The sequence below is a fragment of the Nuphar pumila genome, chromosome 7 (genome assembly GCF_984573655.1).
Source record: "Nuphar pumila chromosome 7, dmNupPumi1.hap1.1, whole genome shotgun sequence".
Classification (NCBI taxonomy): Eukaryota; Viridiplantae; Streptophyta; class Magnoliopsida; order Nymphaeales; family Nymphaeaceae; genus Nuphar; species Nuphar pumila.
In genome coordinates this window covers 120,104,241-120,130,609 of record NC_143255.1, presented here as the reverse complement: position 1 = coordinate 120,130,609, position 26,369 = coordinate 120,104,241, and the positions used below count along the sequence as shown (strand labels likewise).

Below are 26,369 nucleotides of genomic sequence, written 5' to 3'. Positions count from 1 at the left end.
TAAAATCGAAGATGGAATGTGCAGTTGAAGCATTATTTAATGAACTAATTAAGAATTCATTTTAGGGTATGTTAATTAATAAAGATTTTTTAGAGACATGAAGAAAATTTGGTAAGCGAGCTTAGCAACAAATTGGAAACAAATCTATTGGAAATATAAGAGAATTAATGCCTGGGATTGAATATTCATATATATGGAAACATCCATAATGACATGGAACTCTCTCTCTCTCTCTCATTTTATTTGAGGCTAAAATAGAGTCTCATAAGTATGCAGCAAACAACTATTTCTTAATCCATAACTTATATAACAATTTCAACATTTAAGCTCAAATATTATTATGGTATGAGAATTGTGTTTTCCAGCTATTGATATCTCAAAATGAAATGGCTAAAGAGAAAATCGGAGATAATATAAGAAAAAAAAAAGCCAGAGAATCTCATTTCAACAGTTACACATGAATTTACACATGCAGAATAAGTCCGGGCATTATTTCTCCACTTCCAATAGCATGGTTTAGTAACAACATCCTGACTAAACGGTGAACCTCATTACACTTCTTGATCACACTCAAATTAGACAAAATTTGAAGGCACTGCGCCTATCAAAGATCTCCCTTTCCAGTCAGGCAATTTAAAAGGTTGTGAAGAGTCAAAATAGCCTTGGAATCTGAAATGCAGAGCTGTGGTTTAGCACTCTTGGTGCTGGAAGGCGACAAATCACAGCAGCCTCAGTCTCCATCCTTTTCATGAGAAAGAAATGCAGATGAATTACTTTACAGGTTGTGCTACCCAGATCATTAATGTGCTTCAAACATTCTCTTTCGAGCGATCAATACTCTCTCTTCTCGTAGCGACAGAGCATCAACACCAGGCTCAACTTCTGACAACCAGCTATCCCAACCCAAGGCTATCAAAAACCTCCGGATGTAATCCACAACAGATTTCTTGTCTCTTATGATGACAAAGCCAGAAGGCCGTAGAATTCTATCCATTTCAATAAGCAGATCCACAATACTGCATCCCCGAGTCTCAATCTCAGAAAATACAGTCCAAGCATGAAGGAGATCATAAGTTCGAGGATATGTTAAAAATGATTCACACCTGAATCAGATGCAGCAAATCAGCTTTAGATGATTATAGACAACACTTTCGTTGAGCTAGATTGACATTAAAAAGCACAACCGCAAGATTACTTTACATCAATTGTCTCCATAGAAGCAATGAGGTTGATCAAACTCGTAGAAGCCATCTTCACGTTAACAGAACCTAGTACTTCACTAGTGCGTAGAGACTCTAATGAAAGGTAATATACTAATCACTGGCATTAAAACAGTAATCCAAACACTATGTTTCTGGCAAACAGACAATAGAAAATATATCTATTCCCACAACCACACACACACACACACCTTATCAACAGAGACTCCAAAGGCGACACAACACTTCTATGAAGAAAACCACACATGGGTTTGACATGGTCAGTACCATGTCTGGGACTTCATCCACAATGGACATGGATCAATAGGCCACTCTGATGCATGACACCATCTCCAGAAGAGGTAAGGATTTTGATGAATTCTTTAGGAAAGTACTAGTCTCACTTGAAAAAGTGCACCATATTTATGTAACCCGCAATCCATGAAAGCCCAAGATCTGCTTGAAGCTCACCCAACAAAACTATTTTCCGGACACAAACAAAGGATGGGCCAACCAATAAGCTCAAGAGATGCAAAGTAAAAGGCATATTTACCGAAGCTTTCATAGGAAAGTGTTATGGAAACCATGGTTATTGGGTCTCTGTATATGGTCACGATCCAGTGGCCTCCATATTATAGGGTTCCATAGCATATCCAGTGACCCACACATACCAACAAACACATTTATACATATTTCATTTTCAGTTTGATTTGCAACAGGAGCACAATTTTACTAGATTGTATTTTTAATCACGCACACACACACACAAGCATGAACACAAACATGTATGTAAGCATGGACACACCAATTTCACACATGCAGAAAGTTTTTTAGGACATGCAGAGCAAACAAGTTGCCACAATAATTACTATGCAACAATAAATGGTTTGTGTAGAAAGAAAATTCAAAAAAAAAATCTCTTCAGCGTCCAACTAAGACACAGGTAACTCTTACTGCAAACAATGGATTTATTCTTACCAGTCATGCACAGTTCCGATAAGGCCTCTGTCATAAATGATCTTCAATGTGCTAGAGCGGTTCACAGGAACAACATTCATCACCCAGACATCTTTATCTTTAAGGGCAGCAGCAAAACCTCCCAGATTTGAATTCATGTCCATGATATTTCTGAAAGTGTTCGCCTCTATTTCAGATTTCATCTGCTTCCAATACTGAATAACCCTCCAATGCCATATCTCCTGCATTGTATAGGGTCTTTTTTGTTGACTTAATTTTGAAATTAATGAAAAAGGTAAAGCAAAGAACAGAATTGAATATGTCATAAACATAAAAAATAGTAAAAAAATTTACCATGTCTTCAAGAAATCCCTCACTACTAATATCTAACTCTGCTAAGCGAGGTGGTGATGTTGAAAGCCTTTGAGGCCATGGAACCAAGCCACTACCTTTTTCCCAACGCATCTCTTTGTTGCCATAGAAAACAAAATAATTTCAGGGAAACAAAAAATGTATACTTAAACCCCAGCATAATGCAAAAGAATTCTATCAAACAAATAGTCAATAAGAAATTACATGCATGAACACACACATACACACAAACACACAACCTACTCAATTGTGAAATTTCTAACTATAGAGCAAATAAAGTCATTTTTTTCACATGTTAGAAAAACATCAACAAGATCATCTGAATTAGACAACATCAGCAGCTTTTCAATACTTAACTGCTTGATTCTTCCATCGGAGTGATATTTTGCATGCATAATCTTGATCTCACTGTTGGGAACTAATTCACACCTCACCCTAAGCTAGGCTCACTCTCAAACCCTTCCGGCTTAACATACAAAACAGTACAAGAAAGAGAACAGACAAGGTATAGCGCTAAGCTGAACCAAAATACAATCATATTGAATGTTCAACAATAAAAATAACTTCCTGATGCTGATGTGGGAGCTCATCTTTCATGAAGCTCCTGCTGTCAATACTCATACGAAACACAGAGATTATGCCTTTAATGTTAGTTAAGATATGTATTAACCACTCAAATATATATATATATATACATATATATATATAGAGAGAGAGAGAGACCAAAACCCTCCCCCTTCATAAACAATTTAGATAGCAAATTCCATATTGATTTATTATTGAAAATTTATTTATCAATATGGCTATTTTAGGGTTTGCAACCAAAATTCCTATCCGCCTGTTGCTATCATATTCAAGTGCAGTCAATGAATCCGAAAACATTGAAGTTTTAAGTTTTAACCATAGTTTAAAAACTCGCCGGGTTGACCTGGTGACTCGGCCCGGATCACCCAATCACCGGGTCAAAAAACCTGTTGAACTTGTTCTTAACAAAACCCGGCCAAGTCATGGGTTGATTTGGCCAAGTCATGGCCTGACTCCGCCAAGTCAGGAGCGAGTCATGCATATATATACATATATAATATATTTTATATATAATTACATATATTATATGAAATATAATATAAATATTATGTATAATATATATAAAAATATGGTTATACATGTATTAATAAAAGTATATATTAAATATATTATAAAAAATATCATATAATGTATATTATATATAATATATTGGTAAATACTATAAAATATAGATGGTATATACATATATTTATATATTTTATATAAAACATAAAGTTAACATGACCTGGCCGAGTCACGAGTCACTCAAAGACGAGCCGAGTGACGAGCCACCGGGTTTTAAAACACTGGTTTTAACAACCACATAGTCACATAAATACAAAGTCCATGTTGTGCATTGTCAGTTTGGACAAACAACACTACTTATAGATATGGGAGATAGAACAAGGAAATTTATGCAAAGCAGGTCAGAGAGAAAAAGATAGGTGTTTGATATTCAAATTCTTAAATATGTAAATAACAACAATATGATGTCCAGTATATTAAAAATAACCAGGTACTGCTACAAATTCCTAAAAGGAAAATATGCATGTGCATGTTGATTGCAAATTTTACTTGTTTCACAAGAATCACAACAGCACATATCTCTACATACAAAATCCACAAGTTATGTTTGATATTACAGTAGTTGTATACCATTTTATTGAATGACCGAGTATTTGTATTATCAAAAAATAAGAAAGAAAATGTCAAAATATATTAGTTATAGTTCAACTATATCAAGAGAGCTTAAGCAAGCTCTCGAGAAGCAAGAAACATGAAAAACTGAAAAAGACAAATGCATAAGTCGCAAAAACCACATATGACATATATCATAGTATGCTTAGTCACTAACCACAACATGAAGATGCTTACTCTTTGAGTATGGGATGATACAAGCCTTCATTGGTACGTGCCAAGATGCATCTGGATCCACATCCGAACCACACAAAGGTGGTAGAGTTTCTGGAGCTCTTATTCTGTAACAACTATTACTTGTTGGCTTCACCCAGATGACAGTTTGGTTTCTCTTGGATGCAACTCTCCAGCACATTCTTTTCAGATGATCGTTCATAGCATTCCATATCCTAAGGTTCTCCTCATCTTTGGCATAGGCTTCTGGAGAAGAGTATGCAAAATAGCCCCCTGGCCTCAGTAATCTATCCAACTCTAGCAACAGAATCCCATCCCTCTGAAGCCAATCAATCCTACAACGTGAACAATGAGCCAACTCAAATGACCTGCTAGGATAAGGAAGCCTCATAGTTGCCAACACGCCAAGGGTTGCAGGAATTCCCCTTTCCAGAGCAAATTGGATTTGATTCTCATGAGCATCATTAGGTGCAAGCGACATTGCTATTATATCAAGAGGAAGAAGGTACGCCCCGAAACTTGCAACCCCACAGCCGACATCAATAACATTCCGAATGTTCCCGCCATTGTTGAGGTTATCATTAGGGAACCTGAGCATCTAATCCAATACAGACCTCAATTAGTCACCAGGCTTTCAAGATCAAATTAACAGCCTCTAAAAGCAGAACCACCAAAAACTTATACAAATAAAACCAACCAAAATAAAGACATAGAAGGATCAGTGACAAAGACACAAAGATCCATAACTGACAGAAGCAGCAGATGTATGAGCAAACCTTAGCCAAAGCAGTAATATATTTATCAGCACCAGAGTGAAAATGGGTTCCCCCGCCAGGGAAATTTATCTTGTCCCCTCTGACCACCATCCAATTCTGGTCGGATTTCTTGGACGCAAGGTGAGTGTGCGGTATGTTCACCTTCCAAACTTCGTCTCTGCTTGCAGGCCATCTGATGGGTACCTTCAATTTTCAAACAAAACAATCTTACTGAACTCAACGAGGTACCAAGAATCCAAAGTTTCACGAATCCACCTAGACCAAGAACATACGGTACCTTCAATTTTTCAAACAAAACAATCTTACTGAACTCAACGAGCTACCCAAAGTTTCACGAATTCACCTCAGTTACACTTAGACCAAGAACATACTCATAGAACCAATCGCCCCCCCCCCCCCCCCCCCCCCCCAAAAAAAAAAAAAGATAAAGAGGGAGATATCCATAAAATCAAGTAAAAGAAACCATTTACAACAAAGTGAGCACCAAAAGCCAAGAAAGAAAAAGAAATTGTGGGGTCTTTTCTCTTTTTCTTTTTTCATCATTAGTGACCTTGTAACCACGGGGAGGAGGGATCAAGCAATTGTAGCGTCGTTCTTGGGGTGGACAATGCCGCTCATAATGCTCCATCAAGCTCAAATTGAACTTCCATTTCATCTGGTATATAAGATGCCTATCCGAGCACGGGATCAACTCCGAGAGACTAGCATCGCAAACCTACAAAAAATCAAGAACCAAGAAACTCTAACAAGAAAGAAAGAAACCACGAAGCTCGATCGAATTCCCCCGAAACCAACTTAGAATCAGAACCACACAATCCAAAAATCAACCACCAAGGAAACACTCCTCCCTTGAAACCAATCAAACGAAAACTCTAAGAACCGTAAGAGAATTCTCCAATCGAATCACGTACCGGGATGCTTCTGAGCTCGTAGGAACCAACGTCTCCCCCTCCTCCGCCGCCGCCGCCAAGATTGTCTGAGGTGGAAAGAGAGAATCTGGAGAAGAGGGGATCAGTGGCTTCTCCTGCTCCGTCATCGGGCTCGTCCCTTATGAGGGATCGAGGGAGGAGGAGGGAGCCGTAGTAGAGGCTGCAGAGGCCCAAGAGAGCGATCAGAGCAATGAAGAGCTTCGTGTACGAGAGACCGCCGCCACTGTTGCTGATGCTGCTGCTGCTGCTGTTCATCTTCGTGCTTATGAGGAAGTCGGCGTCGCAGAGGAGAGTGAGAGAGCGAGGGAGGGAGCCAGAGATTTTCGGTCGGGAAGGAGAAGGAAAGAAGGCTAGCGCTTCCTTCTTTCCCGTGAGACTCGGAATTTTTTGGAGACAATTTTACTTTTTATCTTGAATATTTGGGTAATTTACAGAAACAGCCTGACTGATCAGCTATTTACAGAAAAGATTCCAAAATGTTTTGTAATTACACTTAGGCGCCTGCTTTGGTTCCAACATCATTCAGCCAACCTTTGTTTGTTTGATCAAACTGCTTCATTGAATGCCCTTATTCTATATCACAAAGATTTTCTGTCACAAGGACACGTGATTTTCAGGTTCGATTAGTAAGTTCGAAGCTTTTTAGAAAATAGGATGGAGTGACATGTATGAATATTTTAATATTAAGACTGCATTTTATTGAAATAGATTAATCTAACATTAAACTAGTTGTATTTAAAAGTAAATGACATTAACATTACTAAAATGGTTAAAATGCCTTTAAAAATAATATTTTTGAAAACATAGGGATACTTTTTGAGGTAAAAAAGTACAGTTACTTTTCTTAAAAGTGTTTGATTTTTCATTTCCCTCGAAGTTCAAATGACTTGTAATGCTAAAAGAATAACTATATATTTTTAAAAATATTATTTCTTTAAACGTATTTTAGTCAATTTAATATGATTGAGTTCATCTAATGTTAAATACAACTAGTTTAATGTTAAATAAACTCTATTAAAATAATATTAAAAACTATTAAAAATATTAAAATAATAATTATATATGTTAGTGTATAGTTACCGAAAGCTTCTTGCTACATAAAGAAGCTCCCTTAAGAAGCCGAAAACTCAAGCCCCAAAATAAGGAAAAGCTTTAAAAAATCTGCTTTCAAAATATGAAAAACTTTATTCTCTTTTATTGAAAATCAAGATGCCTTGTAGTTTTTCAAATCGGTTCTCTTTCGCTTTCTTAATGTTGTCATCTCTTTTTTTGTCATTTTTCTCTCTCTCTTTATTTACTTTCTATGTTTTTTATGTTAAAAAATAATATTTTTTTTATAACAAGCTTACATGTTGGTTTTATATCATTTTATACTTGTGTTAATATCATTTCTTATTTGTTTTTGCATTGCTATATATGTGTTTTCTTTTCATTTTGTATGCACTTAAGTAATCGCTTCACAATTGTATTATGCTTCCTGTTTTGTACTATTTTGTAACACTCGCTTATCTGCTTCTACTTCTCGCGTCGCTTGTTGTATCCATTTCATTTCTTAATAATTATGGTCCATATTAATATGTCCGTCCATACCACTATGAATACATAGCCAAAATGAATTTTTCTTTTTTATTCTCTTAACAAAATGAATTGTTGGATTAAAAGGTCAAAAAAATGTCATTTGAAACCTCATTTGAGCTTTTAAATTGCTGACAAAGAAAGTCGGTTGTTGGATGTAATACTCAAAAATTGAACCATGTTTCTTAAATGGCTTATATGATAGGTGGCTTGTTGTAAATTTACTCTGAATCACTTCCTTTTTTTATAGTATCCGGTTGATACAGTAGAAGTGGACTGGAATGTCCCGGTGTCCGCTGGGGACAAGAACGGATCGGTTTTGTTGCTTAACAATGATGATCCGGAATCGTATCCCTATCCAGATCCGTGTAAGATATTAATGCAACCCAGAAAACAGGTAGGATTGGATCTTATCTACCGTCTCGCTATTCTTATGAGGAACTGAATCGGATTACTTTTGGGACCGACCAATCGGAATCACGTTCGAGCCTAGTTGATATATGACCGGGCCAGTCGATTAAAGCAACTTGAATTGGACATGCAGAAGGAAAGCATGATCGTGAACAACACGCTAAGCTAGCTCAGGCTCGCCTCGAACTTGCCCGTCTAGATAAATGAGTCAAGCTCGAGCAGAGTCTCTTGCTCATTTGTATCAAGCTTGATAAGCTCGTTCATGCAAGTAACGTCCATGTGGTAAGCTGGGTCCTGTGTCAAGCTGAAGGCCTAGGATCCAATCCCTCTGGCCACATGAGGTGGCTATTTTCTGATAAGGGTCTGCCTAACCCCAGCATGACTTTCAAAAAAAAAAAAAAAAACATTGCATATACCACCCAAGTGGTAGCCCATGTGGTAAGCAGGGTCCTGTGCCAAGCTGAAGGCTCAGGTTCCAATTCCTCGGTCACATGGGGCTTAAGAGGTATTGGTGGGGGTCTGCCTAACCCCAGCTAGCGTTTCAAAAAAAAAAAAGTAACATCACATATTTAGTTTTAAAAAAGACCTGGTCCAGCTTTAGATTTTTTGTACAATAAGAATAGAGTACAGTTATCAAAATTTGAACATGGGCCTTCAGCTTCAGGACTCCCGCTTACCACATGGGATACCATCTCGGCGGTGAAAAGCATGTTAGACCGGGGTGGGGGACAAGGTCTCCACCCCCTCCTCATCTCAAAATTTGAGCCTCCATCCCTACATGAGTTTGGATTTTAACCTCCACCCCTGTTTCATGTCCTCCATCCCTGGTCCAAATAGGGGCGAGGCGGGGGCCATTTCCCCTCGATCTATTGCCATCCCTTAAAAGGATTGGGAAAGGGACAGGACAGGGTGGGGCAAGGCGGGGATCGGGACAAGGCAAGGCGGGGAAAAGCTTAAATTCATCCTTGCCTCTATCCTTGCACAGGTTTTGATTTTAACCTTAATCCCCTTGTTGGACATTATGGGTTATGGGTCTAACCTACAGTGTGACCCGGATTGACACCCATTAGTGGGTCACGTTAGTGGCCACGTAATGGGGATAGTGGGTGGGAATTACATGAATGTGGAGTAACCACATTCACGTAACTGCCTAATCTCCCATTACATAATGGGTTAAGGGTTGTGAGGATAATAAGACATTCATAGCATTTACCCTACCAAATTCAGTTCCGCATTCGAATACAGTGGAACAGGGTCCTGCTCACCGTCGACTGAAAGCCTGGGCTCATTGTGGGCGTCAACCGACTGAGGAGAACGCTGAATTTCCTACACGCACTATGGTGAATTTAGGTACGCTTTCTGTCAATGTTTGTTTTACAAGATTCGCCAACATTGGGTTATGGGCCCACGATGCACGTATTCAGCTGCGCGTGGTCGTGTAAAGCCTTTCGGCGTATTGTAGCGTCTGTGGCTGTCGGGCGACTGTAACAGATTGAGCCTGACTCATCTGTATTCAGAAAACAATCGCTGCCGCCATGGGGCGACAGCATTTTTTTGGCATCACATCCACGAAAAACCTCCGCCATTGGGCGTCGGTGAAGTCGTCGCGGGGCGACAACCATCGGTATGCGGCGATGGTCGTCGTGAGGCGACAAACATCCTGGGTGGCAGATCAGGTCCTTATAAAAGAAAAGAAAGGAGGATCGTTGTATACCTGTGGCCGTCGGGCTGCAGGGAGGTTCTGCCTTCGCTGGGATCGCCGCTGGATGCATCGTCGGTGGAGGGGTGTGGACACTGGGTTGCATGTAATCGGCCAATCATCGCCCTGGGGCGATGTGGTTCAATCGTTACCGGCCGATCATCGCCGGCAGAGGTAAATCCCTGTATCTCCTGTGGTCGTTGGGTTGCAGAGGGGTTTACCCTCGTCGGTGTGCTTTCGCCTGAAGATGTGGTCGGCAGATGGCGAAAGGGGTTTAAAAACCCCATTTTCTTTGTTTTCCACTTTAGCCGTCGGGCTGGGGTTTCAGCTGGTGGCTTTTCGCCAGAGAAACGAGACAACGGCCTTGTCATCGTCGTTGATTGTCCGGCATCATTGTTGATTCATCGACAACTCTTCCTGCATCTCAGACATCGAAGGGGCTTTTGCCCTTATCGGTCGCCATCGCAGGCGACTGTTGTCTGAATTGAGACCACCACCAGTGTTGGTCGCCGTGGGGCGACGTCAATCGTCAGTGGAATGACGCCGGTCGCCAACAACTGGCGCCGATCGCCGTTTGGCGACGTGGGTCACCGTGGAACCGAAAAGGGCAAAAACCCTTTTGGTTTCTCTGTCAAAATAAAAACAGAAATCGGGTTTCTGTTTCATTTTAATGACTTCCCTACAGTGATTTTTAGTGTTGGGACTCCAACGAGTCTCACAACGATTTATAGTGTTGTTCGGTCTTCCAACAACGATTTGTAGTATTGTCGGGCCTTCCTACAACGATTTATAGTATTTTTGGGTCTTCAACGAGCCCCATAACGATTTATAGTGTTATCCGGCCTTCCAACAACGATTTGTAGTATTGTCGAGCTTTCCTACAGCAATTTATAGTGTTTTTGGGTCTTCAACGAGCCCCACAACGAGTTATAGTGTTATCCGGCCTTCCAACATCGATTTGTAGTATTGACAGGCGCAAATCACTATAGCGATTTATAGTATTTTTGGGTCTCCAACGAGCCCCACAACGATTTATAATGTTGTTGGATCTCACTATAGCAATTTGTAGTGTCTTCTGCAAATCACTATAGCGATTTGTAGTGTTATTCAGTAAGCAAATCGTTGTAAATCGCTACCTGAATTAGGACCAACTTGTCAGGGTCATATCACCCTAACCGGAGGTCATATTTCAAATCCGTAAAAAATGGTGTCTTCGTTATTGAGTCTATTTTATTTCTGTAAATTTTCAGTGATTTCTATTGTCATTTTATTCTCTATTTTAACTAAAAACCAGACCCCTATTATTCTATATTATTTGAGTTGCACAACACCATTCTCGCTTGACATCCACAACATCGTGCAATGGGACCCGCGTCGGGGGAGGGGGGGGGGAGCCCTCGAACCCCCCTTCTGTAATGGAAAAAACTCTAAATCAGGCTCTACAACGAATCAAGTTGAACGATGCTACCCACGCTGGGACGAACCTCCAAACCCCCCTTCTGTAATGGAAAAAACTCTAAATCAGGCTCTACAATGAATCAAGTTGAACGATGCTACCCACGCTGGGAGGAGCCTCCAAACCCCCCTCTTGTAAGAACAAAAACTCTGAATCAGGCTCCACAACAAATCAAGTTGAATGATGCTATCCACGCTGGGAGGAGCCCCCAAACCCTCCTCCTATAAGAGCAAAAACTCTGAATCAAGCTCCACAACTCATCAAGTTGAATGATGCTACCCACGTTAGGAGGAGCCCTCAGACCCTCTTTATGTAAGGGTAAAAACTCTGAATCAGGCTCCACAACTCTTCAAGTTGAATTATGCTACCCACGTTGGGAGGAGCCCCCAGACCCCTCTCCTGTAAGGGTAAAAACTCTGAATTAGGATCCACAACTCATTTAGTTGAATGATGCTACCCACGCTGGGAGGAGCCCCCAAACCCTCCTCCTGTAAGGATAAAAACTATGAATCAGGCTCCACAACAGTCAATGTGCAGGTCAGTCGGTGCTTGATGGTGCAATGTAGGATCTTCTGCTGGATATGCAGAGAGGCGGAAAGAGAAGGGAGAGAAAGAGTGAGAGGGTCACGCTGGGAGGAGCCCCCAAACCCTCCTCCTGTAAGGGTAAAAACTCTGAATCAGGCTCCACAACAGTCAATGTGCAGGTCAGGCGGTGCTTGATGAAGCAATGTAGGATCTTCTGTTGGATGTGCACAGAAGCAGAAAGAGAAGGGAGAGAGAGAGTGAGAGGGTTGATGTTCATGGCCTCCTCTAGGAGAGATTTTTTTTCTCGGATAATCCTGCAGTGCAGAGACTGGGTCTTAAATAATCATCTTCGGGGCACTTAAGTCTTTACAATCACTCCTTTTCTAGAATCGTTATTTTTTTTTGCACCAATGGAGGAGAGGGTACTTAAGTCTTTGCAATCACATCAAACTCTAATGTTAATTAATGCTGACAAACATGGGGATACGAGACACACAGGCTTAAATACGTGGTGCTTTTTGGGACCCCCGAGCATGAGATGCCCTGTTCGGGGGGGGGGGGGGGGGGGGGGGAACATAAAACCTGCTTCGCACTCAAGGACACTGTCCTTTTTTTTCCACCATCATATTAGAATTGCCACTTCCTTCAATTGGCATTTTTTATCAAAAAAAAAAAATATTTAATCTACATTATTTGGCTAACAATGTCAATTTTTTTGTTGTCTAGACTAAGGTTGTCGGACTAAGAAGTGGAAGTTCCACGGAAAATGATATGAGAAGTGAAAGCGAGAATCAATGTATTTAAAAATGTATAGGAAACGAGACGCGAGGAATAAAAAAAGATAATATAAGAATTGAAATGTGAATCGAAATAGAACACAAATAAAAACTAAAATAAAAGTGGTTATTCTTAAATTTCATGATTTTTTAGTGTAAGAATTAAATTTTTAACAAAATATAAAAAATGATGCCTACCAATTTAGAAAAAGCACATGGAAGTAAGTGAGAAGCGTGAGAGAAAACACATAAAAAACATGAAAAATAATAGATGAAACATGTGCAAAACATAGAATAAGCATGAAAGAATTGAGATTCTCACCAAGTTTCAGAAGCGAGGAATATTGTGCTTTCAAAGCGAGTTTTCGAGAAGTGTGATTCTCACCTATCTAAGAAGCTTTCTATAACTCTGGTCTAGACAACTAAAGGAAATTGATGCTTTTACAGGAACGGATAAGCATGCAATCAATGAAATGAGCAAATTCCTATTCAAATTGGAGCCTGGTGGATTAGAGTCCCCAACTTTAGAGATAAAGTATTAGGGTGGTAGAGTTAAGGGGTTGAACGTAAATGAATAGGGTTCTATTTCTGGAGGAAAATGGTAAACTTCAAGCGTAAAACTATTGAGTGGCCGAGAAATGGGGGTAGACCTAGTTTTAGTACCATTTAGATTATAAGGGTTGAAAGTTTTTTGGTGGAAAGTGAGGAATTGTTGTTGAAAGTATCTTCCAATTTTAAGGACATCTTCAACATTCCACCCTTGATAGTGGGTCTAAAAATAATAAAATGTCAGACCGGTTGGGGCAGCCTGCGCCCAGTCGACTGCCCAATTAGGGTGGCGCACTCTGTTGAACTCACACTGAGTCTGCTGAGTTAAGCAGGGTGGCAGTCGCTGCTGCTTGCTTTGGGAGCAGCAGCAGGCTGGGTTGGATGACCCCAGTCCCCTTCTCTACCTAATTGTGCTACTTTGCTGATGGCTACAGCAACAACAACTGATTGGCGGCAACAACTTGCCCTGCTGTAGTTCCTGAAAAAAAAATGTATGTATATAATATAGGTAAATGAAACAAAAAAGAAAGAATTTATTTGGAGCGGAAAGGGGCATCCTTGTTCATCCGTGATGGGTGCATGATCAGACCAAACATCAGTTTGGTGTAACCTGGTTATGATGAAGGTATATAAATATATATTTTCCTATGTGATTAAGTAGAGCAAAGGACTTGTTTATAATCGTTTCAAAAAGAAAATAATACATAGTAGATGATTATTAAATATGTGTTGAACACAAAGAGGGATATACTAAGTGAATGTTTTCTTGGTAGTGTGTGAATGATAAATGCTTGAATACACATTAGTTCTATTAAATACACATCTGGATAATTGTTGTTGACAGTAATCCAAAGAAAATTGAGAATTTGATAATTTTGACCTTATTTCATGCGAGAATGTGCACGTGAGTGTATTTTCACAAACATGGCTCCATCCCTCTTTATGCTCAAATGAATGCATTATTTATATATACGAAAGGTTTGAGAAATACATATTTTAATAACTATGATATTTGAATTGTATGCAATGCTCCGTGAATTAAGTGACATGAACGGGTTTCATTTGCGGACCCTATCCTATCGAATGTATGAATTACAGATCAGTTGCATTTCAATGGATGTTTGCAGGTCATACTAAGGCCCAAAGTTGAGCATAAGGTTTCGCAAAACTTTTGGGGTGTCACACGAGCATTTGTGAGATTTTGTTTGTGTTGCCCAAGACTAGTGAAGAGTTGAAAAAGACCAACGAGGTACGATGATTACGCCCAAGTTATTAAATTAAATAACTGCATACACACAAACTTAAATGAATATCTGATTGATTTAAACATAATGGGACATTCTTCTGGCACTTGTTGATTTAAGTGTGTTACGAGTTCACTGGACTGAGTGATTTGAACGTACAGGAAGGTTTAGTGTGTACCCCAGAGTGGTACTTGGGTTCTCGAAACCTTGGTTGACCCTTACACTGCAGGAGTCAACTCTCTAAACATGAAGGTCGACCCTCGGGCTGGCCTAAAGCAACAAAACAAAAGGGAATTGACTCCTGCTTAGCACGGGTTAACTCATGTGCTTCAAAATAAGGCCACCCGAAAGGGAGTAGTAACAGGGGTTGAGTCTTTATCTCGCAGGGGTCGACTCTTGTGTTCGAATAGAAGAAGAAATAGTTCAAAAAACTCTAGAAAATGATAACTCAGCATAGATTCATGCTCGAATTATTCTATTCTTTTACACGGAAGATCAAAACTACACATCGTAAAGCTTCAGAAACACACCATATATTAAGCGAAAACATAAAGTTTCTGAAAAATCTCTCTTTTCCTAATATAGTTCTTCAAAAATACATGCATACAAAACATCTACATGATGCATACTTCCTAGAAATCATGGGAGTAGGGCATTATACCTTTCAAATCGCCCAAACCACAAGATAATAGCCACACAATATATGATTCAACCCAAAATTGCAAGAATCTCTAAGGGAATCAAACTCCTCCAATGTACTAAAGCTCCTCCAAAAGTGAATTCAACTAGTCCAACTCCTCTTCTTGCCACAATCTCAACAATGTTTGAGAAGAGAAGAAGATGGAATTGAGTGAGAGGGAGTAAGGGTGAATGAGTTTGCAGTTTGGTAGTGAAGGAAAAAAATGGTAGAGAGAAGAAGAAGTTGGGTGAGAGGGAGTAAGGTTATATGTAATGAGCTATTAAATTAACCTTAATAAAACCCTTATATAGGATTAAAACACACTCAGTCGGAGGGGGTTGAGCCATCCTATTTAATGACAGTTGATCCTACCAAAATTACTAAGATACCCTTCATAACTTTCTTATACCCAATGTAAAGTCCATAAATTTTTTAGGTTTTTCAGAAATGATAAGGGATTGTTTTTGCTATTTTTAAGAGAGAACCATCGACCATGAGTAATCAATGAACTTTTAGATGTTAGTAAGGTTATTCATTTATAAAACACCTTATGGTTTTGGATATCAATGGGGGATCCACATGGATCGAACCCTATGAAACCCTGACCCAACTATATATTTGATATACGTAGGATTCATTGAATCTCTTAATTAAATATGTTCGGATCCAATATGGATCCAAACTTGTAGAGCTCGATAACAAGGACTCTGATCCATTTAGTGAATCTGGTTCGGGTTCAGAATAAGTCAGAGTCGAATCTCTAAAGAGATTCAGATTACTCAAAACATTTAAGACTTAAAAATTGGATCAATTATATGGATCCAATCTCAAAACAATTTGGATCCAATTGAGATCCATATTGTTAAACATTACGAGTCTAAAATTTGATCCAAAAATATGGATCAAATCTCAAAAATACAAAGACCTAATCATTATATATATATATATATACATATATATTGTTAAACAATACTTATATATGTGGTCATATTGGATCCAAGATCCAAACCAGACCCAAAATGCGTCTCACATAGAATAACTTTGAGGTACAGATCCAACCGGACCCAACCAAATCCAAAATAAATATTGTTGCATTCAATTGAAAAGGGATCCGAATTGGATCCAATCCAATCTCAATCCCATCCATAAAACCTAGAAATAAGGTTTTTGGAATAGATTTGGACCTTAAGGATCCAAATGCAAACCTCTCTCTCTCTCTCTCTCTCTCTCTATATATATATATATATATAGAGAGAGAGATATATATATATATATATATATATATATATATATATATAGAGAGAGAGAGAGAGAGAGATTGAGTTGGGTCCAGATGCACTCAACCCAATCCAACCTCAAAATCGGCTCCCCCTCTCTTAGTTTGCGTTGGACTTGGGTTGGATCCAACAAGGTCCAAACACCCTACTCTCTCTCTTTTAAGTTGGGTCGGATCCAACCCAGATCCAACACTCACCGACTTCCCCCTCGCGATTTCTTATAACCCCTCACGCCGACCTCTCTCACTCTCGTTCTTCTTCTCCATCACTCCCTCTTTTGCCTCACTTCTCTCCCTCAGCTCTCGCCTTCTCCCGGCTTCATACGCCACCACTGCCACTTGCGGGAAGCGTCATCAATGCCAAGTCGAGGTGAGCCCTCCTCCCCATCTTCCTGCTCTTCTTCTTCTTCCCTCTAGTGTATCTACTGGAAAACCAAAGCCACCAGCAGGAGTGGCTCTGCTCACCGAGAGAAAGGGTGCCTGGCACCCTCTCCTCCTTCTGTTTCAACTGGGTAGAGGCTGAGTGCCACCACTCACCTCCGCCCTTCTCTCCTGCTGCCTCGGGTGCCCATGGTAGTTGTAGCCCAGCCACCTGCCATACCACCTAGGGTGCAACAGGCCTGGAGCCCCACCTCATGGTGGTGCCTCCTGCAATGCTATGCCTCTCTTCCCTCTCTATTTTTCTCGACGGCATCAGCAGCAGTCTGTTGTTGTTGCCTCACGGGCAGACCAACTGAGCTGAGCTCGGTTAAAATCGAGCCCAGCTCGGATCCTTTTAAAGCGGGGGTAGCGCCCAGCTCTAAACAAAGTCAAGCTTGATTCCCTCAAAATCGAGCCGGACTCTATTCTCTTTTACAGAGCTCAGCTCGAACAAATGCCCTAATGGCTCCCCCCTTGATGAGCAGCTCGGCTCGAGCCCAACCGGGTCCGGCTCGGTTGAGCCTCAGCTGAGCCAAGCTCTCTCTCTCATCTTTTTTTGAGTGATTCGGCTTGATCTCAACCGAGCCAAGCCCGAGCCATATCCAACTTTTTCTGGGATGATTTTTGAAGCTTTGCTAGAGCTCAATAGAGCCCCACTTGGTTGAACCCTAGCCAAGCCATGCATTATCTTTACAACCGGATCTGAGTCATTTTTGAGTCGTTCCATAAGCCGAGCCACCTCGGGTTAGCCGCCACGAGCTCGGGTCAGTCCGAACGGCTCGAACTAGGTTTGGGTTTGACTTCGATGATGCTATAGTCGCCTCCTTCATTAGAGATAAATTTATAACTTCGTTCTTTATGCAGTTAGATAAAAACCTTTTGAGCAGTTCAAATCGGTATAACTAATGAGACTTTGTACCTCTGGCATGAATACTGAGGCACAAGCAAGCTAGCACCTTCGCTTAGAATCGTTAAACTTTCGAACTATCTTCGAGGTAAGAAAAAAACACATGCGATGATGGTAGTTGAAATATACGTCAAATATATATAAATAAATAAATATATATATATATAATCTAAATTACGTATGCACTTATTTCAAGTGCGTATTTTTGCATACTTTTGCTTTATTTATGATGGTCTTTTAACGTAAGATGCTTTGTTATACATGCAATTATATATACATATACAATTATTCAAAGTACGCAATCTTGCATATTGCTTTATTTAAATTACACGTGCATTTATTTCAAGTACGTAATTTTATGTATTTTTGCTTTATTTATGATGACCTATTGGTAAACACTGCTTTGTTATATGTGTATGTATATATACATATATAAGTATAATTTATTTAGGTTGTGCATTTTTGTGTACTCCTGCTTACTTTAAATTATGCAAACATTTATTTAAAGTTTGCAGCTTTATGCACTTCGGCTTTAAATCAATTTCAAAAGGGGTCACATGTGATATTTTCAGCTTGCATGCCTCTGATGTTTCGCAAAATAAAACAAAGTGTTTTATCCCCGCATGTGTGAGACATTTAACATCCATTTGTGTTGCCTATCTGGCAAACAAATTAAGACCCCCGTGCTTGCATGCATTAAAGATTTTATGAATGTATGCATTAGACATCTTCCAAAGGTTGGAGTGTTCTTCGAAACATTGTTCCTACCTAGTTCAAACTTTAAAAAATATGAGATTATCATGATTCAGATATTCGCAACTGAGTCTTCTCTTTGAACTAACAAACACGAGACTCTAACTACATAGACTTTGGTCGTACATACGTTAAGTCTTCTTATTTGGCATCCGAGAATGATCCGAATATGCCTCCGATCTGAGGTTCAGAAAATCATGAATTTTTAAACTTTCTAGTTGATTTTTTTTTAAACCTCAGTTTTTGTTCATCGTATTAATACTATAAGACATGAGAGACATGCTTGTATATCAATGAATAAATTGAGGTTTACAACAACCTCTTTGTGCGATAATTTTCGATATTATAGAAAAATAATGCACAAATACATGGATCGCCTTCACAAGCAAGATGCTCGATTTGGTTTAAAAGACCAAAGCATGGAGAATGAGTTGTTTGATGAATGAAGACATGACACACCCATTCATCTTTGAGTTCTATCAAGAGAGAGGATAGGAGGTATAAACTATGATGGACATGTTATTAGCAATCATGCTCCTCGAATAACAATAACTCGACGTCCCTGATCATCGAAGTTAGAGGACAAGGCTACCAATTATTATCTTAAGTGGTAGATTCCACAACTTTTGTAGAAGTTAGGGTGTATCACCCATTTATTTCTGCCTCTGAAGAATTCTCTCTCGGTCTCTAAACCATCCCCCATTTATTTCTGCCTCTGGAGAATTCTCTCTTGGTCTCTAAACCATCCCTATATGGATCAGACTCAGCTAGTCATTCGGGTTACCAATTTACATAAAATAATAAATTCTTGAATGATCTCAGTTGTTTCTATGATTTCTTCCTGTGAGTACCCACATATAGATAGTTAACAACGATGTGATGTGCATAGTACTTATTCAAAATAGATACGATACCCCACTTATACAAATTCGCAGATTGTTCATTTGCACATGATCTAATGTTTTATTTGAAGCATGATAAATACTGGTATTAATCTTGTTCTATTATCTAACTTCATTGTACCTATTAGGCTTTTATGAGTCTGACCCGTTTTATGGGATCTAGGTGACAAGTAGACTGATGTTGCAGGCAATGACGCATTGATATCAATAATTCATTTTCTCTATTGTTCGCTTCTGAACATATTTTTGTCATTTTGTATAAAGACTTTTGTATAACTTTAATTCTATATAAATCTTTGTTTTGAATCTTCATGGTTTTTAATGGATGTGAGGTAATGCGGCTACAAATCCAAGACATTTGGGGATCCAATTCATTTGTTGAAAATGTTGCCCATAATCCGCCCAAAGCTACTAATTTGGTCATTTCAAACTACAATTTTCATTGAACTATTGTTTTAACTCTGAAAAATGATTGATTATCAAAAAATTGTATTTTTTCTAAATTTCACAAGTTACAAATTCTGGAGTGTAATACCCATTTTGCCTATTTTTGCAGACCTAATTACAAGACTACCATTACTTATAAAACCAATATCTATTTCAGAAATTTCTTCTTTATCCCTAGGACAATGATACCCTAACTCTTTGTTAGGAGTATCAGGCATGTCTTTTGCCCAAAAAGCCCATCATCTTTTTTAAAATTGATGATTATGCCTCTGAATCCAAATGGGGCCAATCCAAAATCTTGAGAAACTAATATTTATCGCATATAGGATATTCATAACTCGAGATGCTCACAAATAACTCAAAATATATCTATTTTTAATGCTTAAAAAAGTTGGGATGTTACAATCTACCATTTAAAAAAAAAAATCATCCTAAAAATTTAGATCATACAAAACCATCAAAGGTAGGTGTAATGCTCGAAAATCTCAAGATTTATGCGTATGGAGAAGGTATCAGGATTTGCTCACCATATAACATAATATGTATCACCATAAATGTAATACTACCTCCTTTATCTTTTGATTCATGAATTGAGTTGGCATAGCCCACAGGGGCTCTGCTTGACTGGTAGGGGTGACTTGTGAATGTCACCAAGTTAAGGGGATGTCACAGGTTCGAAACCCATTAGTATCCCTTGCTGCAAGGTTGAAGCTAGGTATACTCCCAGGCAAGGGGACCTCAAGGGTTTTACCAACCGGAGGCCGTCCAATGTGCAGTCGGTGATTGAAAGTTTTTTTAGCTTGGATTATCCAAAAAAGAAAATGAATTGAGTTGGCATCGGCGCAAGAGCCCAATGTATCACCAAGTGCTTGACTTCCAATATTATTGCCCATATTTGTTGAAGCCGAACGATACTTGACTTAAACGTGAACTAAGAAAACCTACTCTCATTTTATAATGTAATTTTCAAGCAAGTATAAAAGGCAGATCGGTAAACCTTAATTTCTTAATGACTTGATAATCTATTGGTAAGATATCGTTAACTTGCTCCTTTTATTTTGGCATGTTCCTTGTCAAGCTGGGTTTGACTGAGCTACATCCCATCAAGATTATAAAACTATGCAACCCAAAACTAGGATTTAAAGTTGGCAGGTTGGCGAGTCGGGTTGGTGGGTTGTCGTGTTGACCCACCCGCCTAACCGTTTATAAACGGCTCAGCCGGGTTGGCGGGTTGGCATACCCCCCCTAACACAAACCCGACCCGTTTAATAAACGGGTTAGGCGGGTCGACCTGTTTATTAAACAGGTTTGTTTTTTCCAAACCCGAATCCACTTAAGAGGCGGGTTGGCGGGTCGGGTTGGCAGGTCGTGTCAGGTTTTGCCACCCCTAGAGCTAGGTAGCGTGTTTCTTTTCTTTTTTTTCTTATATGAGGTGGGGGAGTTTAATTAGTTTCATTGCGTCTTTAAATTAAATTTTGAGTTGTATAGTTTTATATGATTATTTTATTGTGATATAACCCAGTCAAACCTAGTCTGATAAATTCCGGTCTGGATAAAATAAAGAGGTTAAACTTTTTCTTTTGGATAAAGAAGTAACTTTTTATTAGAACCGTCAATTGACAATCATACAGTAAAGGTCATCGAAGATAGGTCAATGACCAACCAGTCGAAGAGATAGAGATTAGAAGAGTACAAAGTTCACAACCAATCCAACGATCGGAACCTGCAATGGAGAAGGCGTCAATAAGAATGTGTATCCTTAAGGTGTTTGGTTTTATTTGGGGCCTTCACTTCAATGAAGAAAAGGGTGAAGTCTTCATCTTCAATACTGATCTCCTTCCAACTGCCGAGGCCTCTCATATATTCGGGTGTCGGTTAGAAAAACTGACTTCATACTTGGGACTTCCTCTTGTAGATTCTCAGGTTCAGGCTCCACTTTGAGCACGTTAGCGGATTGGGTGCAGGTTTGGGCTCCACTTTGGGCACTGTTAGCAAAACTATTTATATATATATATATATAGGCAAGTAAGGGTCGCCCCTCCTACTTAAATGAAAATCCACCTTAGGTATTTTGAATATATAATAGAAAGAAGAAGAATGGATCGATACCCTCTTCTCTATATATGAAAGTGAATAAATAAAGAAATAAATAAAAAAAGTCAAAAGAAAGTAAGGCAGTTAGGAAAGGAAGAAATCTGAAAAAAAAAAATTAAGAAAAAGATTGAATACTTACCTTGTTTTTTGTTTGAACCATATGGAAAGGAGGGGGCATCCCTCTCATCTTTCTATATGGTGGAGAGCCAGGCAAGGCAGGCAGCTCACGCCCAGCCCTCTCACCATCTTACCTTATTTCTCACTCCCTGTTTCCATATGTCACTCAATGACTCTCTCCTTCACCTGATGGATTCTCTCGCTCAACTCTCTCTCTCTCTTCCCTCTCATCTCTCTCACACAGTTGGAGTAAAGAACCTTCGTTAAAGGAGTTGCACCGTTTGGTGTTTGTGAAGAGTGCACACGTTTATGTTGCACTATTGTTCATTTATGTGACTTTTCTCAAGCTTCATCAAGGAAGGGTTCTTGTACCATTGTTTGTAGACGATGGACCAGCATATAAAAACCATGTTGAACCTACATCCCTATATGCAACGAAGTATGGATTCAAAGAAACAGATTTTTATATCAAATCTATTCATCCAGTATGATAGTCTGAAATCTGACTGTGTTGTGATTCGTGACTGATCATTCTAGATTCGATGGTTTGACTTTTTAATTAATCTATTCCTTTAGGTTTTAGATTTTTAGTTCTACGTATATATAAATGTGTTCATATGCGATGCAACTAAGAAAATCTGATTCACGTATGAGTATTTGTTACATATGCCTGTGATTTCATGAGGGTTATGTTGCACGTCAGTTATGGGCTCTCTTAAATCAAAATGTTCTAGCAATACATACTTTCATTAAGTGCATTCAAAGTTAAAACAATGCAACTCTTTATCTTTTTACAATAAATATATATATATATATATATATATATATATATATATATATATATATATATATATATATATATATATATATATATATATAGCTGTTATTGATTTAACCTAATTCGAGATATGAAGATTTTTTCAAAATACAATATTGTCAAGGCATGCGTTTAATCTAATTTCTTCGGTAAGTATCAGATCCAACGAGTTGATTTCATGTCGGCCAACAATTATTTTATCGAATTTCAATGCAAGAAAATTCTGATGGTTTCAGATTAATGCTGGAAAAACATGTGATCACATATGCGCACACACGGCACATTTGAAATATATATATATATATATATATATATATAATTTATTTATTTACTTGATATACATACATGTGCGGGGATTAGACTGGGCCTGTGCAACCCAGCCCCTTTCCTCCACGCCAATTCCCTAGGTCATGTCTGTCAGACCTGACCGGACCTGGCCAGTGTCTGCGCTACTTGCACCCGAGCGCAGCACGCGGCAACAGGATGCCTAGCACCCTGCTGGGCGCTGCTGCTGCTCGCGGCAGCATGCCAAACATGGCAAGCTGGGTTCTGCTCGACCCCTAGCCTACTGGTTTTCGGGCACGTTATGGCAGTCATAATGACTGCTGCAGCCAAAAAAAAATTTATTTGTTGACCGGGGGGGATGCTACCACCCCCAGCCAACCATCTCTTTCTCCCTTTGTGAACAGCAGGGTGTTGCACCCTGCTGAGCACAGCAGTTGCAACCCGCTGTGTTGAGCAGGGTAGTCAGCCGCAGGTGCATCAAGCTGGGTTCAACAGAACCAGCCCGCGTATCCAAATTGGAAGACTGTTTTATTCAAAAAAAAAAAAAACAGGTAAGATGTATATATATGTAAAAGATATATGTGTGTGCGAAAGACATATACATATGTATACACGAGAATACATATGCACATATAAAATCAAATGTTTACATTTCATGAAGATATCATTTACTTTTGTTAAATGGATATAAATAATTGTTCCTTATTGAAATTGCAATGAAAGTAGGATTCTTTATGGTTCTACTCATCATTTCATGTGTGAATAAAAGTGTTATCGCATAAGCTACAATTTTTATCGCTTGTGCTTGAAAAGATTTATATCTCCTCCCTCAACTTTGCAAAAATATGTCATATGTTATATGCAATTGTGTTTCACATAAAAATATATTTGTTTCACATGTGACCATAGTCCCGAACATGAAAGCTTGTGTTTGATAATTTCTATAGTAGTGGACATTTGCATGGTTAATGATTGTGCAAAAACTCATAGCGGGTTCAGTAGAACCTTGATAGTGCCACACGAACACTTGGAATCTATTTGTGGGTCATGCCAATACTATGTTATAATGGTATCTCGAGTGCACCGGTGTGATTACCCACGAGTTGGGTTTGTGGTTGAATTGGACCAACGAGGTACTCAATGTACACCCAAGACAGTATTAAGGAATAAGTGCATGAACATAAATATAAATTAAGGCTCGATCAGTTTTGTGTCGGGGCTTATTTTTTGGACCTCGTCGGTGTTTCAACACCACGATGATTGATCATAATATACCATAAAATAATGTATTGACTACCACACTAGTATAGTTGGTGTTCTTGCCATAATGACAGGCGCATTTTGTACCCTAGTACAGTACATGGGCTCTCGAAGCCCTAGTTGCCCAATAACTCAGGTATAATAATGTCATAAACACTAAATTAATAAGACTGATGCTCATCTGGTCTCTGTGCTACCTTGAAGAGGGTAGATGGTACAAACTTGGTGAGCGGTTGTTATTGAAACATACAATGTTCTTTATTATGTTACGAGCGGCAATAGCTCAACGGTCCTCCGCCTGCAAGAGTTAAGGGACCTGGACTACTAAAATTAAATCTTAGGTGGGTATATCCAAAAACTTTTGTAGAAATTGGATGCATTCTGAAATTTCAGACTTTAGGAAAGTTCTCTGAGTCGTTACACTACCCCTTTAGGAATCCGTTTCAAGATAGTCATTTAGTATAAAACACTCAAACATAACAAAACCCTGAATGATCTCATTTATCTTCCCGTAATTGAACTATGCTTACCCGTAGGGGTTAATTATGAAACATAAATGATGACTGGAATGCAATTTATTTTACCCATTGAATTATGTGAATGTACTATGATTAGTCTTGTGACACACTTTGAGATATGTTATGTTTATGATATTAATGAAGGTTTAAGCATGCTCTTATATATCTGGTACATTATTTGTATTCTTTGGGACAAATTTTCCTACAGAGACTAGTATAGTCTGACTAACATTTTGACAAAAATCTACAGGTATTGAATGATTGCAGGAGTTGTTGTGAGATGTTCTTAATGCAAGACTCATGATTTACACAATCTCTGGGGTCCTGACCATTGTTTATTTATTTAAACATTTTATTGTTCATTTGAAGAAATTTAGTGTAGTAACTTTTTTAAATCTTTATGTGATGAACCTCTTATTTTATTTATTTTAATCGATGTCATGTTTGGAGGCTAACATCGGTAACTCGCCCAAGATGCTCAATTTCATTTAAATTATTTTGGTTGTGCTTATTATTTCAAAAAAAAAAAAAAAAAAATTTACCAACAAATTTGGGTACAATTTTTGAGGCGTTACAGTCTCACTCTCCCACAGGTGAATTCTCGGTAGCTTGCTTCTACCTTGCCTTTGGGGAGATTGGGGCTGACCCATTCTCGGTGGGTACTGTGTGGTCTCGGAGGCTTTCTCCCACATCGAAGGTCTTGCCTTCCTATGTTTTGTACTCTCTTTAAGACCCTGTTTTTTAGCTTTTTGGGGCAGCTCTGCATTTCGATGCATAAAGAATCTTTCGCAAGGGACATGCTTATTAACAAGGGCTTCCCGGCTTCCTTGTGTTTCAAGGCCCGAGCTAAACCTCCATCTGCACCACTTGCTCTTATTCTTTCTGATGATCAACCTCAAGTGGCCGACCCAAGATTCGGGTTGGATTGGCTGCCCCGATCTACTTGTAAAACTGGTTGAGTTCTTTCTACTTAATTAATAAAATTGAGTTTACTTCCTCTAAAAAGAATGGGCGTGTGAACGAGTTGACATGATAAGACTTCTTCCGTTCATTCCATATGAACCACCAAGTCGTCATTATCCAATTGCGCCAAATGAGCGACCTTTTCTTAGAGAGGGCAACCATGATGAGTCCTCTAAGATCAGTTTCCCATGACTGTTTCCCTGGTTCAATGGCCAATTTGCCCCCATCAAGTTAACAGAATTTTTTGGAAATAACAACCCCAAAAACAGATGGTAACCCGATTCTTCTTCTGATCCACATAAGCAGCACCTACTTGGAAACTGCAGGCCTGTGCCAAACAGAGATTGAGCTGAGTCCGTGCCCTATCATATATCATCAACCCGGCAAAAAAAAAAAAACGAAGATGTAGGAGAGGGACCAGGGCCCCAAAGGCATTGCAGCGCCTGACATTTTTCTTTTTGATATTTACGAGGAAAGACCAACCCCCCATGATCATGGGAGGATGTTGTGTGTTCTTTCTGCCCGGCC

At 39.1% G+C, this 26,369-nt stretch overlaps 1 protein-coding gene across 2 annotated transcripts; it reads right to left on the bottom strand.

The window, feature by feature from the left end:
- Positions 1–414: 414 nt before the first annotated feature.
- LOC149833207 (putative methyltransferase PMT9) lies at positions 415–6,541 on the bottom strand. 2 transcript variants are annotated; one of them, XM_090012744.1, is made up of 7 exons: positions 6,151–6,541; positions 5,790–5,954; positions 5,240–5,422; positions 4,467–5,061; positions 2,511–2,623; positions 2,178–2,398; positions 415–1,103 (listed from the first exon to the last, which is right to left on the bottom strand). In XM_090012744.1, exons 1-7 carry the CDS (start codon positions 6,421–6,423, stop codon positions 800–802), a joined length of 1,854 nt encoding a protein of 617 aa, XP_089868870.1. In that variant the 5' UTR covers positions 6,424–6,541; the 3' UTR covers positions 415–799. The 2 variants fall into 2 exon arrangements, with proteins under 2 accessions (XP_089868870.1, XP_089868871.1); XM_090012745.1 differs by lacking the exon at positions 5,790–5,954.
- Between the last annotated feature and the right edge of the window lie 19,828 nt (positions 6,542–26,369).